Below are 16033 nucleotides of genomic sequence, written 5' to 3'. Positions count from 1 at the left end.
CATCAACAATTGAGCCAATGTCTATTTTGTATGCAATAGGAATCATTTACAAAATATGTTACATACAACATTCTACAGATAAAATCAGCAGAACTTCCTCTTCCAAGCATGTGAGACAACAAGACAAGGATAGACCATATGTTCAATCACATACTTACATATTAATATGACGATACAAAGCATTATGGCCACAAAAGCTCCAGTGCTGAGGCCAGCTGAAGAGAGGAAGGCCTCAGCCTGGCAGACGTTGTAGCTGTTACGCCCCCTGGTGTTCCTCTGACACACACACACCCTGAGGGAGAGCGTTGCAGTGCTGCTGAGAGGAGGCTCCCCACCATCAGCCACCACCAGCACCAGGCTGAAGAACTCCTGGTCCCTGTCCTGACTGAATCCCTCATGTCGTTGAGATATTAGACTGGCAGTGTTGTCTGGAGACAAGTGAAGACGAAGGGAAGAGGGAGACAACAAATCAGCAGAAAGTACAGTAACCTGTCCCAATCACTTGACTCTCCTTCCGGCAGCAACCTCTTCGGTTCAATGCCAGCCCCTCCACCCAGTCAGTCACAAGATTGTCAGCTCTGCTTTGTGTCATTGCTTTGGAGCTTCTGTCATCTGCTATCTGTTACCCTGTGAACCTAAACCTTCCTACCTGTCTGCACTGTCCCATGCATGTTTCCCACTATCCTGTGTAATCAGTAGTCCATTGACAAGGTATAAGAATGAGTTAACAAAGGACAAAAAGGTCCAATAACTTCAATAAAAGCTGCATTTATATGTTTATGCTTTTTAATAGATGTTTTTTTGGCCACTTTTTTTAGTCTCTTAAACTATATGTTGGTCTACACCAACTCCCAAAGATCCAACTGGTCCTTTAGCTATTAATAGCTCCACCCTACATCATTTAAAATCAAACTATGTCTGTCTGGACGGCTGATCTACAAAAGGTTCAGAGAAGAATTGGATGACATATTTGGTATGTTCATCAATTTGAGCGAACCCTTTTACATTACAGTCGTTTTTAACTATTGCTAATGATGAATAATAATTGTCCAGAAACACTAACGGGGTGTTATCTTATGTAATAAAAGTTTTTATGTTAAATGTTTCTTCATCTATTCCAGGGGTGTCCAAACTACGGCCCGGGGACAAATACGGCCTGTTATCCATTTTGAATTGGCCCTTAGCTAATTAAAAGAGTATAATGGACTATGGCCCAAGAATGAAACGTGTGTGTCTTATATTGTACTTCTTAAATATATATGTTTTACACAATATTAATTTGTTAATAAGCCAACTTATTATCAAATATGTTCAGTCAAATAAAGCTGAAAACATTTTCTAACAAATTGTATTTGATAAAAAAAACGTATTTACATAAAAAAGCTTGAAATAAACCCTTAATATTTCCCCTTATTATAAGCGATCTGTTTTAAGGGTTGAGCTGTAAGCTAAATAAATGAAACCCTATGGAGAGCTGTGATGTGATGCATAATTTAACTACATTTTATTGATTTTGCTCATTTATAACTTAACCTATTATTATTCCCATCATTATTTTACACTGTTTTATTGATTTGATCGTTTTTAATATTTGATTGTATTTCATATTTTTATTATTTCTTTCTAACCTTGTGGGTTATCTTTTGTGAAATTCTGTATTTTTAATTATTTATTTAACAGCCTATTTCACCTCCTTGTATACCTTATATATATTACATATATTTGTATATACAATATGTTAAAGCCCTTTGAGCTGCACCCTGTGTCTGAAAAATGCTATAATTAAAGTAATTATTATTATTTTAACCTCCTCAACATCCCATTGTTGCTACAGCCCTCTCCCTCTGTGATATTCAGGCATTGACTCTGGTTATCGTGACCGTGAAAGTTAGCAAACACATGGAGGCAGTGGCTGAGAGAAGCTGACAGAGATGCAGCTGCTGAATATGTATGAAGAGGGTATCTTCACATCAGTGATAGTCCAACCTTCCCTGGGGATCTCTGAGCCATGATAAAGCCCGTCAGCAGTGGCATGTGTATATATGTGAGTGGATTTATGTGTGTGGATTTGTAATGTATTCAGGGTATGCCAACAGGACTCGGCACGGCACAGAAGGATATCTTCATTTACATAGTGTGTTTCCTGTTGACACGCATAAAGCCTCCGGGTGTTCACACAACACAAATCCCAACACACATAGACCAGCAACGTTACTACCCTCACCTGCGGTGGGAGGCAAACAGGAGTCAAGGATCATTAAGTCATTATGCAACACAGGGCTGCACAACAGAATGCAGAGTGGTGCAAGGGATGGCGTGTTTGTGTAGACCCAACAAAAAGCAAAGGGATTTTTCTATTGGATTTTGGAATATTGCAGAAAATAGGCTCTGCACTCGTTGATGTTACATTACATTACATTTAGCTAACGCTTTTATCCAAACGACTGACAATAACTGCAATCCAACTCTGAACAACAAGTTAAGTACAGAAATATTCATTTCAAGCAAGTCCTACCATAGTAAGTGCTGGTGAATTTGTTACAAGGCCAGAGCCAACTCTATAAAGTGCTTCTTTTTTTTGTTGCAAGAGTTTAATTGCCAAGATGCAATGGAAACGGATGTTTTTCCAATTTACGATGGAAGATATGCAGAGTGTCTGCTGTCCTAATGTCAATGGGGAGCTCATTCCTCCATTTAGGAGCCAGGATAGCAAACAGGTGTGTTTTTGAGGGGAACCTGGGTCCTACTCGCAGAGACAGAGTAGCAAGCCGATTGGCTGATGCCGAGTGAAGTGCACATGCTGGATTGTATCGTTTAACCAAGGCCTGGATGTAGGAAGGGGCTGATCCCCTCACAGCTCGGTAGGCCAGTTTAGGATGTTACTTACATGTTATGTTCAAATGGATAATTTCAACATATTACACAACTTTTAGGATTTTTGAAGCATAAATGTAATAACCAGAAGTAGAAAGCAAGCCTAACTCGAGACAGAAAGTACCCATATCTGGGCCCATATAGGGTGCACACTTCATGTTGCTCTGGCCCGAGAGCAACAATGCAAGTCTTGACTCAGTTGAATAATAAACACCAGACTTTCTATATATATTTTAATTAGACTGTCCTTTTTATGTTAAGATTAATTTAGGTAGGTTACATATCTCTACTCATGTTGGATAACATAGACGTGCAGAGCAGCCATTATAGTTTCAGATAAGAAACAAGGCTGTGTTGTGTGCCATGCAAGGTCAAGGAGACAGAACCTCAGAGACACTGACCCTCACTGTGTCTAGTATCGTGTATTACCTGTCAATAAAATGTTAAATGACAGAGTATTCATTTGTTTCAATAACAATCTAGACGTTTCTAAATATAAATAGTCCTGGATACACACACTGAGTACTTTGGACCCTAAAAGCCTGAATAAGAAGACCTTTTTGTAACTTTACACTCAAGTCATGTCCCTCAGTAATACTACCTCATTTTGTCTTATTTCCCTTTTTGTGTTACATATTTGCCACTGTGCAATCGGCCTCTGGGGGTCTTTTGACTGGTCTTTGGGAATCACTGGACTATAAATGATTAATTTATGTTCATTTTGTAGCAGTTTATTATAATGTCTAATGTCTGTTATATATTTAACCACCCAGCAGTATACATGTATGGTCATTTAAATGGACTTTTCCAATTGCAACACTACAGCAGGTCTGTAGTATATACACTAATGTGTTATATTTGTTGTCACGAATGATGTGCTCAGTATTCTTACCGCCATTGTCCTTCACAGTAAAATTTGGGTTGGCTGTAATCCCAGCAGGAACCTTGAAGGAAAATTTCCCATTTGCAAAGTTGTCCATATCTGCTGCTCGAAGGGTCTGAATCAGCTGATGGAGAAAAACAGAAGAGAAGTGCAGGTCAGAGAAGTGTAGAAGAGGAGAAACCTGACCGGAATAAAGGGGCTGTATGGAGATAAATGGACCAAGCACAGCCTATTTTGAATAACATAGTAAAGTAAAAAAAAAGATATGACTATGTGTCTTCAACAAAGCACGAGTCATACATCCAGTATTCGATTACTTGATTGACCAGCCATTAAGACACGTGTTTGTGGGGGTGATGGCATGCCTCTTTATTATTGTAAAACAAGAAGTACAGGCTTAGTGGTTTAAATTCAGAAGAGCCAAAGCTGAGAGTTATTGCTTAATATATTTTATATTATATTACTTTTCTTCAATTTGGTAGCAATTGGGGGTTCTTTCAAATGGCTTCTGTCTCAGGAACTATTGTCCTCTAGACAGGTCATCACAAAATCAGATTTATATAATATATATATAGGCCTATATTGTTAATAACCAATGTTATTCCCTGACCTGTGAGCAAGGTAAGCCAGCCTCCCTACTTTTAAATCTGTTTAAATATAAGTTTACCATGACAGAAAAGAAGAAGGTATAATCTTAAGAAAAGTGAATATTAACTTCTTACCCTCTTTTTTTCTCCATGTTGTGGCTACAGTATATTGCATATTCAACAACACACTTTTATTGCTTTCAGGATAGAACGTGGCTTGCCAGTCATACTGAACATTTGGTGTATTTTAGGAGTTATGCATGACTGATAATTTGATAAATTAAAATCTCATTGCAGTACTCCTAAACATCCCTAGGGGTCCTAGTACTCCTGTTGGAAACACACGACAGGTATCAATGACTGTTTCTAACCTAGTGAAAGCAAGAGGAATCTCCAACAATTGGAGTGTATTTTAAGCCCTCAGGGGTTTATCTGCCATTTCTCTCCATGGTGTTAACACAGGCCCATACCCCCATTTTGAAATCAATAATTTAAATACACAAACAATATACAACTCAATACATTCGTGAGTCCTGCCTGATTGTGTGGGAGCCATGCAAGAACCTTTCTCAGTGGAAATTTGTTGTATTTCCAGCAAGATCAAAAAATAATCTTCCCTCGATTTTAACTGTGTTAGTGATCAGAAATGGAGAGTGACAGATTACATGTAACAGTATTAAGTAATCAGGATACAAAAAAAGATAACTGCGTTCCCTTAAATTGTAATCAGATTACTGTAATATGTAAAAAAATGGAGATTACTTGCAGGATAACAATGTAACTTAAAACCTAAAACAAGCATTTATTGTTGTTGTAAGGATCAGCTGTTCTCTCTCCTCTGTCAGCTGTTCTGTTCTGTAGGCTAATACTTTCAGAGTGAATCTATACGCCTACTGCCTGAATCTGCTTCATGGTTCCACTTTCTTTGGTTCATTTCTTCTGTTTTTAATTCAGCAGGTGAACCTATATGTTCATAAAATAGTGTGTGTGAGCTTAACTGTGTGTGTTTAACTAAAGCAGAGCATTCTCTGTCAGCTCAGATTGTATTCCTGCTCTTTAAACTGTAGTATGTGGTCTGTGTTTCAGTGTTGGTGTATTGGCTACTGACTGGATATGCTTCATGAAAGGCAAGTTTTCCTATCAATACAATATTTTTTGATAACAGAAAATACAAAAGTTTTACAATTGTAACGGTAGTGTGCTATGTGTTTTCTGTTGGTTGAAGCCAAGCTAAATGATTACACACTCATTCATGCTCACACACACACACACACACACACACACACACACACACACACACACACACACACACACACACACACACACACACACACACACACACACACACACACACACACACACACACACACACACTTGTGGACAGATCATAAGGGAGAGCAACACCTACAGTAAGACAGAGGGAGTGTGTGTGATCCTTGTTTGTGAGTGTGTATGAGGCGACAGCAGTTTTCTTCGGAGCAGATCTGAGCCTTCCTGCTATCATCCCTGGTTCAGGATCGGCTCTGCTGTAGAGCAGAGAGGGTGTGGAGGTGGAGGGAGCGACTGATAGGGGAGGCGCTGAGGCGGACCCATGTTTGAGTTTAATATGATCGTCTATGCTGCTATCTGGCCCGGCAACAGAAGCAAGAAGTGCACTCTGCAGACTGAATAATTTATGGGTTCAAGAAGCTGCAAAGTCTGCAGCTCAGCTGATAAATCCCCCGCTGATGGTGTCAGACACACAACAGAAAGGCTACAGATCAACATGAATGTATGTCTGTGCCCGTGTGTGTGTGAGGGAGAGAGAAAGCGAGGGGATGAATGTGTTTTCATCAGTGTTCAGCGTTGTGTGGAGTTGTGTTGGAGACATTCACAGTTTAAGATTTAATTGACTCTAGCTGTGGCTATTGAGTTCCTTGGGGATGTTAACATGGCTGGTAGGATCTGTTTCAATTTGTACATGACTTGCACTGAAAAAACGGATTCTTGGCCCACATAAATATGAAGCAATATTTCCAGATAAACTGAAATCTGTCAAATCTAAAGTTTATTTGTTCAAGCAATTGAACACAATGTGAATATGTTGAATATAAACTGAATGTAAGACAATTAGTACAGTTTATTGTATTGGATCCCATAAAGTGAAGCCAGACCCTAAAGAGAGGTAATGCGCAAAGGTAACATCATGACGTCACTGACGTTAACTGTTCACTCTGGACGTAGACTTGGCGTTTCAACTTGCACTCGACGGACGGACTTTAGGTAAGTCTATTTGTTTAATATTCCGCTGCTCAACAATACGTTATTGAAGATGAAAAGATATTTTAACGTGTTTATGATGCACATGCACGAATAGTATTGTCAGCATGTGTGTGTTCTTACAGGTTGTGAAGTTAGGTTTGCGCGTCACAATGCTGGCTAGCTAGTTGGTTGCTGCTTTAACAGTTACTTAATTATTTCATACTAAGTCAACGTAATGGGAAAATATAGCATTGAATATGATTATTTACAATAAACCTACGTAATAAAATTGAACGGAAAATGTACATGTAAGTAAAATACTTAAAGTATTCACTTTTGGCTTTATTATCTTTTTGAGAGTGCATTTGATTGACAGTCAGTCAGAAAGTCGAAACTTCGCTTTTATCCAATGGTGGTCTAGAAAGCAAGAGAGGGCTATCACCATTAGCTGTGTCAGATGTCAATCAATCAACAAAAGATGTATTTCCTGATGGGTGTGGCCGGTGGAGTGCAGTTCCCACCAAGTTTTTTGTGACATATTTTGCCAGAACTATTTTTCAATCGCACATGGAGGTGATTTTGAAGCAACACTTCATGTGACACGAAATGCCTGAACAGAGAAGGTAACAGCAGCAGAAATAACAAACGTTACCACACTGTGCAGCACACGCAGTCATACAGGTCAGTGTTGGTGAAATATTTTACTCGGCCCATAACTTTGACACAGTTTATCAGTTTGTACTCGCTGAGCACAGGCCTGCAACCTTGGGCTGCTCTCAGTGTTTTGTCTCCTGCCTGTTGGCGTCAGGTGATAGAGGTATAGTGCTTTGCCTGTTTTATCTTGTTATGCAGTATGTTGATCATTCTCTCAGAACCAGCTAAATACATGGGACCGGGGTGAGAAATCTTCAGAATTGGTCGGGCCACCGCTGTGTCCCCTCGTGGCTGCAGCACATGTCTTGTCAATAATTTAAACCTTCAGTGTTTGCCATCAAGTATCCAGAGTTTCGTCTCCATTGCTCCAGAAGTTTCCATCCCAGTCAGCAGTCACTGGTAGTAAGTTACAAAAGAGTTGCAGATAATCCTTTAAAAGAGAAGCCCCAGATTGCTTCATTAAATATGAAGGGTATATAAAGCTTTTTATGCAAATAACATACTGAGATTTGTCAGTAAAAGTTTTCAACTTCAATTGATGGAATTCATTTGAAAAGAGGGTTTATTAACACATGAATACTACTGTGTAATGTGTTTACATATAGATTGAAGAAGTTCAATATAAGAAAAGCACAACTTTAATGTGTGGGCCATATTACATTATACTTTTAGAATTAGCTGGTTTGCCCAGGCTTAGATGGATATTATATTGTGATCTAAACTATTTCTTAGCATTGCAGTAACACGTCCCGCATTGTCCCACACAACCATACTCTTTGTCGCACATGTGACTTGTTGGCACCTGGTCTCCCTATTTGCATGTGTATTAGCACATTGTGTTTTTATTTTTGGATCATTTTTGAAGCTGCAGCGCGTTTCTCCTAGTGGAAGTCTTTTGGGACGTTGTAGCGTGTTGGCCACTGTACAATTTGACTAGACATTTGACATCTTTGCCCTCCCCAAATAAAAAGTGTTTTAAAAATGTATTTTTCTTTTGCACTATATGATACGATCTGTGATGCTAGATACTGAGTCAAATCCCCCCAAAATACATATCCAATAAATTGTGTAATATAGACTATTTGAGATTAGCCCACAATCAGACCAATTGCTATTCGGAACACATCACACAGCAGGTTTGTGTGTTACACTCGGCTGCCTAATCTGGAGTTCTTCTCAATTTGGATTCTGTTACTTTCCTACTTTGTTTTAAACAAAAAAATTGACATCAGACAATGGCTTTTAATGACTTAAAAACATCCACTAATTGAAACAATTTTTCTGAGGAGATTTCACTTGGAAGGGAAACGGCATTTCCAGCTTCATTGGCATCAAGCGGTAAGTAGACTGTTCCATATTAATTAAAACTTCAGCTGCTAGGTGCGTGGTGTGGTGTTGCTCTGTGTTGTGTAAGATGTGTTTGTAGCTGTGGTCCTCGGTTGGCCAAGAGTTTAAGGCCCATCAAAGCTGTTTTTCAGTGTGAATGTGTGCTTTTACGAACATGCTTATCCTTGCTGTTGTTTACCAGTGTTTGTGCGGCCGCAGTTGCTAAGGTGGTTGCTCTTTAATTGTGAGTATTAGCGAGCAATTTTTCACAAAGCTGTTGAACATGCTGGAGTTCCAGGTCTTGTAGAGTTTGCTGGATTCCGTCTCGTCCACTGCCATAACACTGTATATGGCTGAACTCACCTCTGGTTGACAGATAACTCTCTGCTCCGTAGCTTCACTGTGATAACTGGACTAAAACAATACTGTACATTCTATATTTATTCTATTTACAATTCCACACCTTTCACACTTATTGTACATATAATATCCTGCTTTATAATTTGTTTTTGTTTATATTTTCTGTATATTTTTTGTCCCAAATATATATTTTTTACTTTTTAAAAAAATGCTATTTTATTTTATTGTAATTACATTGCCTTGTTTTAATGCTGCTGCAACGAAAATAATCAATCCATCTGTCTGTCTGTCCATCTGTCTGTCTGTCTCTCTGTCTGTCTGTCTGTCTGTCTGTCTGTCCGTCCGTCCGTCCGTCCGTCCGTCCGTCCCTCTGTCTGTCTGTCTGTCTGTCCGTCCGTCCGTCCGTCCGTCCGTCCGTCCGTCCGTCCGTCCGTCCGTCCGTCCGTCCGTCCGTCCGTCCGTCCGTCCGTCTGTCTGTCTGTCTCTCTGTCTGTCTGTCTGTCTATCTATCCTCAGCTAAGGGATTTATCATGATGTGCCCAAGTCCATCAGTCAGTAGTTGATGGATCACTCAAACTCACAACTGACTGTACGATGGGAACCTGACTGAAATAGATGTGTTTAATTTTTATCAACATATGTAAAAACTAAATATATATTTCTTAGTTGATCCAAATTTAAGGCACATCAAACCGAATACCAGCAGACTGTTTTCTTTGTTCTGTAAGCTTGAGCATAAGGTAACCCACCTGTCCATATTTGGTGCCCTCACACACTATGACGGCACTGTTGCCCCCGGAGATGGCTGGAATGTTGTCATTGACGTCCAGGACCTGGATGGTGACAGGGACGTGATTCACCATACCGGGGTTATCTGAAAACAACAAACAGTTTAAGTTCTTCCAGGATCTTTGTCTTTCCTGAGAGCACTGTTTTATATTTCCACTGTCCATGAGAAAGATACTGAACTGAACAAGTATTACATTTTATCAGGTTTATCATCTCAATAGTTGAACCGTCTTACAGAAATAATTTCACGTCAGCACCAAACTTTTAAATGAGATAAAACCTGAATCTGTAAACTAACTTCCCCCCCTACACACACACACACACACACACACACACACACACACACACACACACACACACACACACACACACACACACACACACACACACACACACACACACAAACACACACACACACACACACACACACACACAGCTATGTTTGTCATGCTCACCTTTACTTTCTGTGCACTGCTGTGTTACGCTAACCTGATAAGCCAGATGGTTTGTTATCCAGAACCATCTGAGAAGCCATCATTTGAAACTGTTGCAAAATGCTAGGCACAGGTAATTGGATCGACCATCTGTGTATAATCTTCTAGTGAAAATAGGAAACATTTTGACATTAAGAAAATACTCCAGGGCCGTTGCTCTTCTTTCCTTAAGGTGAAAAAAGGTCAAGTTTCTATGGTTACTTCCCCTGCTAGCTTGCTACATACAGCTTTTATCTGATTGGTTGTGTGTTGAAAGGTCAGTGGTAAACAATGTCAATGTTGATTTATTTACCTTTAGCGCTCTGTGACAATTTCAGCTCAAACCGTCTCAGAACACATCAGCTTTTCAGGATTCCATTAAGTAAGGCAAACTTTGTAAAACCATAAATCTGTGGTTAAAGTTAACTCACCAGCAGACCTCCGGCTTTGTGTGACCATCGTCACAATATGTTGACATCAAACACGTGCCAGTAAGATGTTAAAAGTGATAAATCTAAAACTGTCTTTCCTCAACAGTAAAGTTACAGCCTCACCACCAACATCTCATCTTTCAATTTTCTGTTGTTGCTGTTTTGCCCATTATGTATCATTGCCGATAGAAAAGGGACGTCCATGTTCTCTGTTCATTCATCTGTCACTTTCAATATCTCACACTCCACTGAGCTGATCTTGATGGCACACAGTGGGGTAACACATTTTACTACAACACTGCCACAACAAGGACTTCAATATCAAATTATATTGATGTGCGGGACTTGAAAACTCAAGCCAGATTTGATTTTGAAAGCCAATATTTAATTTCACCATGAACTCAGGAGAGCGTAGGCATGCCTGTTCATTTCTTCAAGAAAAGATTCAAATTGAAATTGTAGTCTCTTAAACCTGATTTAAGAACTGATGTAGATGGATAACACTAGCATTATCTTTGTATTATCCCTGCTTTTGACAAATAGGTGGGCGATTTGAGATGCCAGATTGAAGGAAAATTTTAAATATTGGTCATGTAGATAGGATTGGGTAGGCGCGTTGTTACGTGTTGGAACGTTGGTTGAGGGGCCCTTGAGCTCTCAGTACACAGCGGCCCCTGGAGGTACTAATCCGGCCTTGTGTGTAGTCTTGTTGATCAAGATACGATTTTGTTTCCTCAGATTAATGTGCATTAGGGATGAAGATAGTTGAAAGTATGAAAATAGAAGGCTGCTGTCTGTGAACATCCAAGTAGTGATAGCTACAGTAGATATGGTAGATAGAATCGGAGGATGAAACCCTCTTTATTGTCACATACAGCACAGCAGAGCACACACAGTGAAATGTGTCCTCTGCATTTAACCCATCCTAGTACTAGGAGCAGTGGGCAGCTATTGTGCAGCGCCCGGGGAGCAATGGGGAGGGGGGATTGGAGGTGTCTGGTGCCTTGCTCAAGGGCACCACAGCAGGGCCTAGGAGATGAACTGGGACCTTTCCAAGCAGCAGTCCACTTTCCATATTTTTTCAACTCTGTTCAGGGACTTGAACCGGCAACACCACGATTCCCAGTCCAAGCCCCTACTGACTGAGCCACTGCTGGACTGGAGTATGGGACACCATCTTTAGATTTGATAACCCTAACCCCAACACTGAAAATATAATATTTTTTATATTGGGCGACTGTGGCTGCGAGGGAGTGCGGTTGTCTTTCAAACTGAAAGATTTGGGTTCGATCCCATGCAGTCAACATGTCAATGTATCCTTGGGCAAGATACTGAACACTGAGTTGCTCCCGATTGCCAACTGTGAATGAATGTGTATGAATGTTAGCTTCCCTAAAGCAAGTGGTACTGGTCTGTGTGAATGAGTGAAAGACCTGATAAAGCGCTTTATAAGTACAGTCCGTTTACCATTACTATTTAGCAACAAATGCTGAAAAAGGAACCATTGGCATTGAAATTCTTAATTAGTACTGAAAAAGTTCCACTGGAGAAAAAACAAAAAGGCAATAAAAACAATATCCAAGTTTCAAATAAAGAACAAATGTAACAAACCGAGGTGTGTTGTTTTCTGATCTCTTTTAAATTAAAATCTTCATCTATCACATGGCTCAGGCTTTGAATCTTGGCGGATCTTTTCCAAACCAGACTAAGATGACTTTAACCCAAGCCGTTCCTGTGAACAACTTTTAAAAACACTGGGCTGAGTAAGTTCAGATACACTGGGTACAAATGTTATTTTATGGGCTCTAATCTTTGAATTTTCCCAACTGTGTCAACCAAATTCCATAGGCTTAGGTCCATGTTTACTGCCTGTCAGCTGATGTCATCCACATAGATGAGAGCAGTGCTATGTCACTGCCTGGAGAAAATGTCAATTTTCCAGTGAAAAAAAAGAATCAGCAACAAGCAGAAAAAGGTTTTAAAATGCCTAAAAGCTGCCATACATGCCATGGCGTGTATTGCATGTCAAACAACAGAACAGATCCAAAGTTATAAAAAAATGTACGGAACAAGAAAATATCTGTCTCTTGTGTCTACGGTGCCGTAAACAATGGGAAACACTTCCCCACAGCTAAACTATGATGTTAATGAGGCTAACATGAATGCAGATTTGGATTTAAATATACTGTCAAACAATGGCAGGCCAAGGAAATACCAGTGTAACTGTACTGGCAGACTGACTGGACATCAATCCTCTATTGCTCTTAATTTGACTATAATGATGCCGATCATCGATCTCAAACAACATTATGTAATCCTGATTCACAAACGAAATTGGGCTTATCTTTAACAGTAATGTTCATTTTTTGATTGGTGAAACCTGACCCATTTGTCAGCAGTCAAATGACTGCAGATATTTTTGGCTAAAAACGCTGTGGCGTGGTACATTAAGAATGTTTATGTTTACATCTGTGAAGAAGTATTTTTTCTCCAGACAGATCCAATTTTAGCCATCCAGTTCTTGGACAGTAAACTTGGATTGAAGTCCTGCAGACCTGGCGTCTCGTTTCATGCTCTTTCCAGTCTTTATCTCTCTCATCTCTTCCCTCACTCTAAATCTCTCTGAGTGCTTTGCTTCGCTGGGCTGCCCTCAGCTCATCCTATTAGGGAGGGCTTATAGAGTGAACCTGGGGAGCCACTGAGAGAGAGGCATTTTGTGATCAGACCTAAGGGTAATAGGCAGGGTTGAAGGTCAGATACCACGTATGAAAATCTCTTTATTCCCTCTCTTAATTCACCATGGAGCTGAACTTTTTTTTCCAGATCCAATGCAGACAGAATGTAGATGACTTTTGCTCCTGAGCTCCAGGCTATTAAACCCTGCACAGCAGGTATAACCTCCTGCTGACTGCAATATTGAGAGAGCAGAGAAGGAGATCTGCAGCTGTAGACTGAGGAATCGACAAATGCATATCAATATCATTCGGTCAAATACAAATAATGCTACTGTTTCTTCTGACCAAAAAGTCTCCTTTTCTTTTCTCTTGTCTGAGTTCACCCCTACAGAGCTGTGCAGTGATGATGTTTTTCTTAGGCCGACACGGAAATTAGCATTGCAAGCCCTCCCTCGTCAAAAATGAGATTTCCCCATCGGATTTTGATATACTGTATATTGCAGATAAGCTGTTTGGCCAACATACGTTTATGATACTTAACATGTTTTGTTCAGCAGAATAATCTCCACATATTAACGCCACTTTAACATAAATGCAATGGACAAGAGTAGAAAGCTAATGTTAGTCTACAGGCTGACTACATCACAGTCGGATGACTGCCCATCACCACCGCTAAACTATGACAAATGCGTCCACGTGATGAAGTTAAGTACTTAGTTTAGTAGTTTTAAGACACATAGAAGCTTTGAAAATGTACAGGTGTAGTATTTACTGATGTAGTTTATGTCTGAGATGAAAACGTCGTAAGCGTGTGCTAACTACAGAGCTTCTAACCACAAACACATTGGAAAAACCAGAGACTAGGGAACTTGACTGTTTTAAGACTCAAGAGTTACGCATTATTGTGTTTGCTTTAAGTGACAGGTGGGTTACCGTCTCTTGTCATTAGCTGCTTGATGGTCTGTGATGCTGCAAGAGGCTCGTTCCGCCTGAACTTCACCTGACGATGCCCCTTTTGGATTAGCCACTTAACTCTGTCCATCTTTCATACATTCTATAGTAGTGACGCCTCTAGCTGTGACCAGCCCCTATGAAAAAACATTTCTGTGGCTCTACACATTACACTACTCGGGTATACATATTATTAACTCAATACAGAATGGTGTCACAATTAGTCCTTGGCCTATCGCATAGACAAACTGTTTGCTATGCATTTTTACCAAATTAACGGACAACAGTTTCCTCTGCTAGCTTGGGTAGCTTGCAAAGTGAATGTAGCTACAGCTAATTGCCTTAGTTATGCCCTTGATTATAGTATATGTATAGTACATGCTCTGAATCAAACCTTTCTGGAAACTAAGATGATCACACAACAGCCACTTCACCTAAATTATGCATAATAGTTGTTTTCTGTCCTTGTTTTTGTAGCACCTCGCTACACTCAATGTTTTGTTTCTTTATCACTGACACCAACATGGCCACTGACAGAGAAATAAAGATGTTCCATAGAGTAACCTCTACCGCCATTAAGAGAAAAACTTTAGTACTGAAATAATTTCACAATGGTTTACAGCAGGAGAGACAGGGAGTACTATCATCTCTGATTCTTAAATTATATGGTAGGTGTGTCTCCTGCACATTAGGTTAGCTTAAGTTCTTAGGTGAATACCCAGAGACTCAGCATCTGTGACATTTATCAATGTCACAGTCAGTCCATAACTCACACTGTTGTGCTGTAAAGGGTAGAGAGAAAGGGATATTTGCATGATAACCATCAGATGTAGAGAAATGATGGGAGAAGATCTAGAAGAAATAACTTTTCCACACATGGATTAAGGATTATTGCATCTATGAAGAGATCCTGTCAGATCACAACATGTGTCTTAAAGGGTATTCCACAGCAATCCACAGAAATAAGTAGCCTAGTACAAATGGCCTTCATATATCATGTCATTAGTTTTGAGGTCAAGCAAAGCTTGAAAGACAAATGGAAATGTAATCGGAGAAGCAATTAATCTGTGCTGGTTGAGTAGATTTGTAAGTGGGACATTTTACCAGGCTACAAAGTGGTGACTACAGACATAGAGGCGGAAGCATCAGATCCAATAGAGTGCACTTTTAAATTAGTTATTTTATTGGCAATGAGTGGCAATAAGCTGGATACAGTAATTGCTGCCCAACGCTCCTAGCACCAGGATGGCTTAAATAAAGAGACTACATTTCACTGTGAGCGGAGCTATGTACATGTGTGTGAATTGTTTGGATTCCTCCATTTGCACTTCCAATATAATGAACAGAAAATACAATGCTGTAAATGTTTGTCATAATATCAGGAAAGGGCGAAATACTGTGTCAAAATGCATTCCTGTGTCAATGCTTTAGTTTTAAATCAAAAAGTGACTAAATAGATTAAATATATATTATGCATAATAATATGTCTTGATTATTATATAATATATATTATATGTTTTGCTGCTGCACGATGTCTCTATCTTCAAACTGTGGGCCAGCTACCGTAGTATTTGTTATGATCCATATCATTTTCATTTTCGTTTCATTTTGTCATGTCAAGATCTGTCGTTGTTTTCCCGTTATATTTTGAAAAGTGTCTGTTGTCACTTCCTGTCTCTGTGTTCCCTCCCGTTTGATTACCTGATTGTGTTCACCTGGTGCCCCTGTGTTCCTCTTCCCTCCCCACCTGTGTCTTGTTCTGGTGATTAGCCTTGTGTTCATTTAAATT

At 39.7% G+C, this 16033-nt stretch overlaps 1 protein-coding gene across 1 annotated transcript in view; it reads right to left on the bottom strand.

Moving 5' to 3' along the window:
• LOC134866094 (cadherin-18-like) overlaps positions 1-16033 on the bottom strand; it is a 93566-nt gene that overhangs the window by 2984 nt on the left and 74549 nt on the right. Inside the window, exons 8-10 of the mRNA XM_063886044.1 lie at positions 9675-9799; positions 3767-3881; positions 159-428 (exon numbers count right to left, since the gene is read on the bottom strand). Coding sequence (XP_063742114.1) covers positions 159-428; positions 3767-3881; positions 9675-9799 — 510 coding nt within the window. The remainder of the gene's footprint in view (positions 1-158; positions 429-3766; positions 3882-9674; positions 9800-16033) is intronic.

Source organism: Eleginops maclovinus, chromosome 6, assembly GCF_036324505.1.
Source record: "Eleginops maclovinus isolate JMC-PN-2008 ecotype Puerto Natales chromosome 6, JC_Emac_rtc_rv5, whole genome shotgun sequence".
NCBI lineage: Eukaryota > Metazoa > Chordata > Actinopteri > Perciformes > Eleginopidae > Eleginops > Eleginops maclovinus.
The sequence above is the reverse complement of the archived record's forward strand: the minus strand, read 5'-3'. Positions and strand labels throughout refer to the sequence as shown.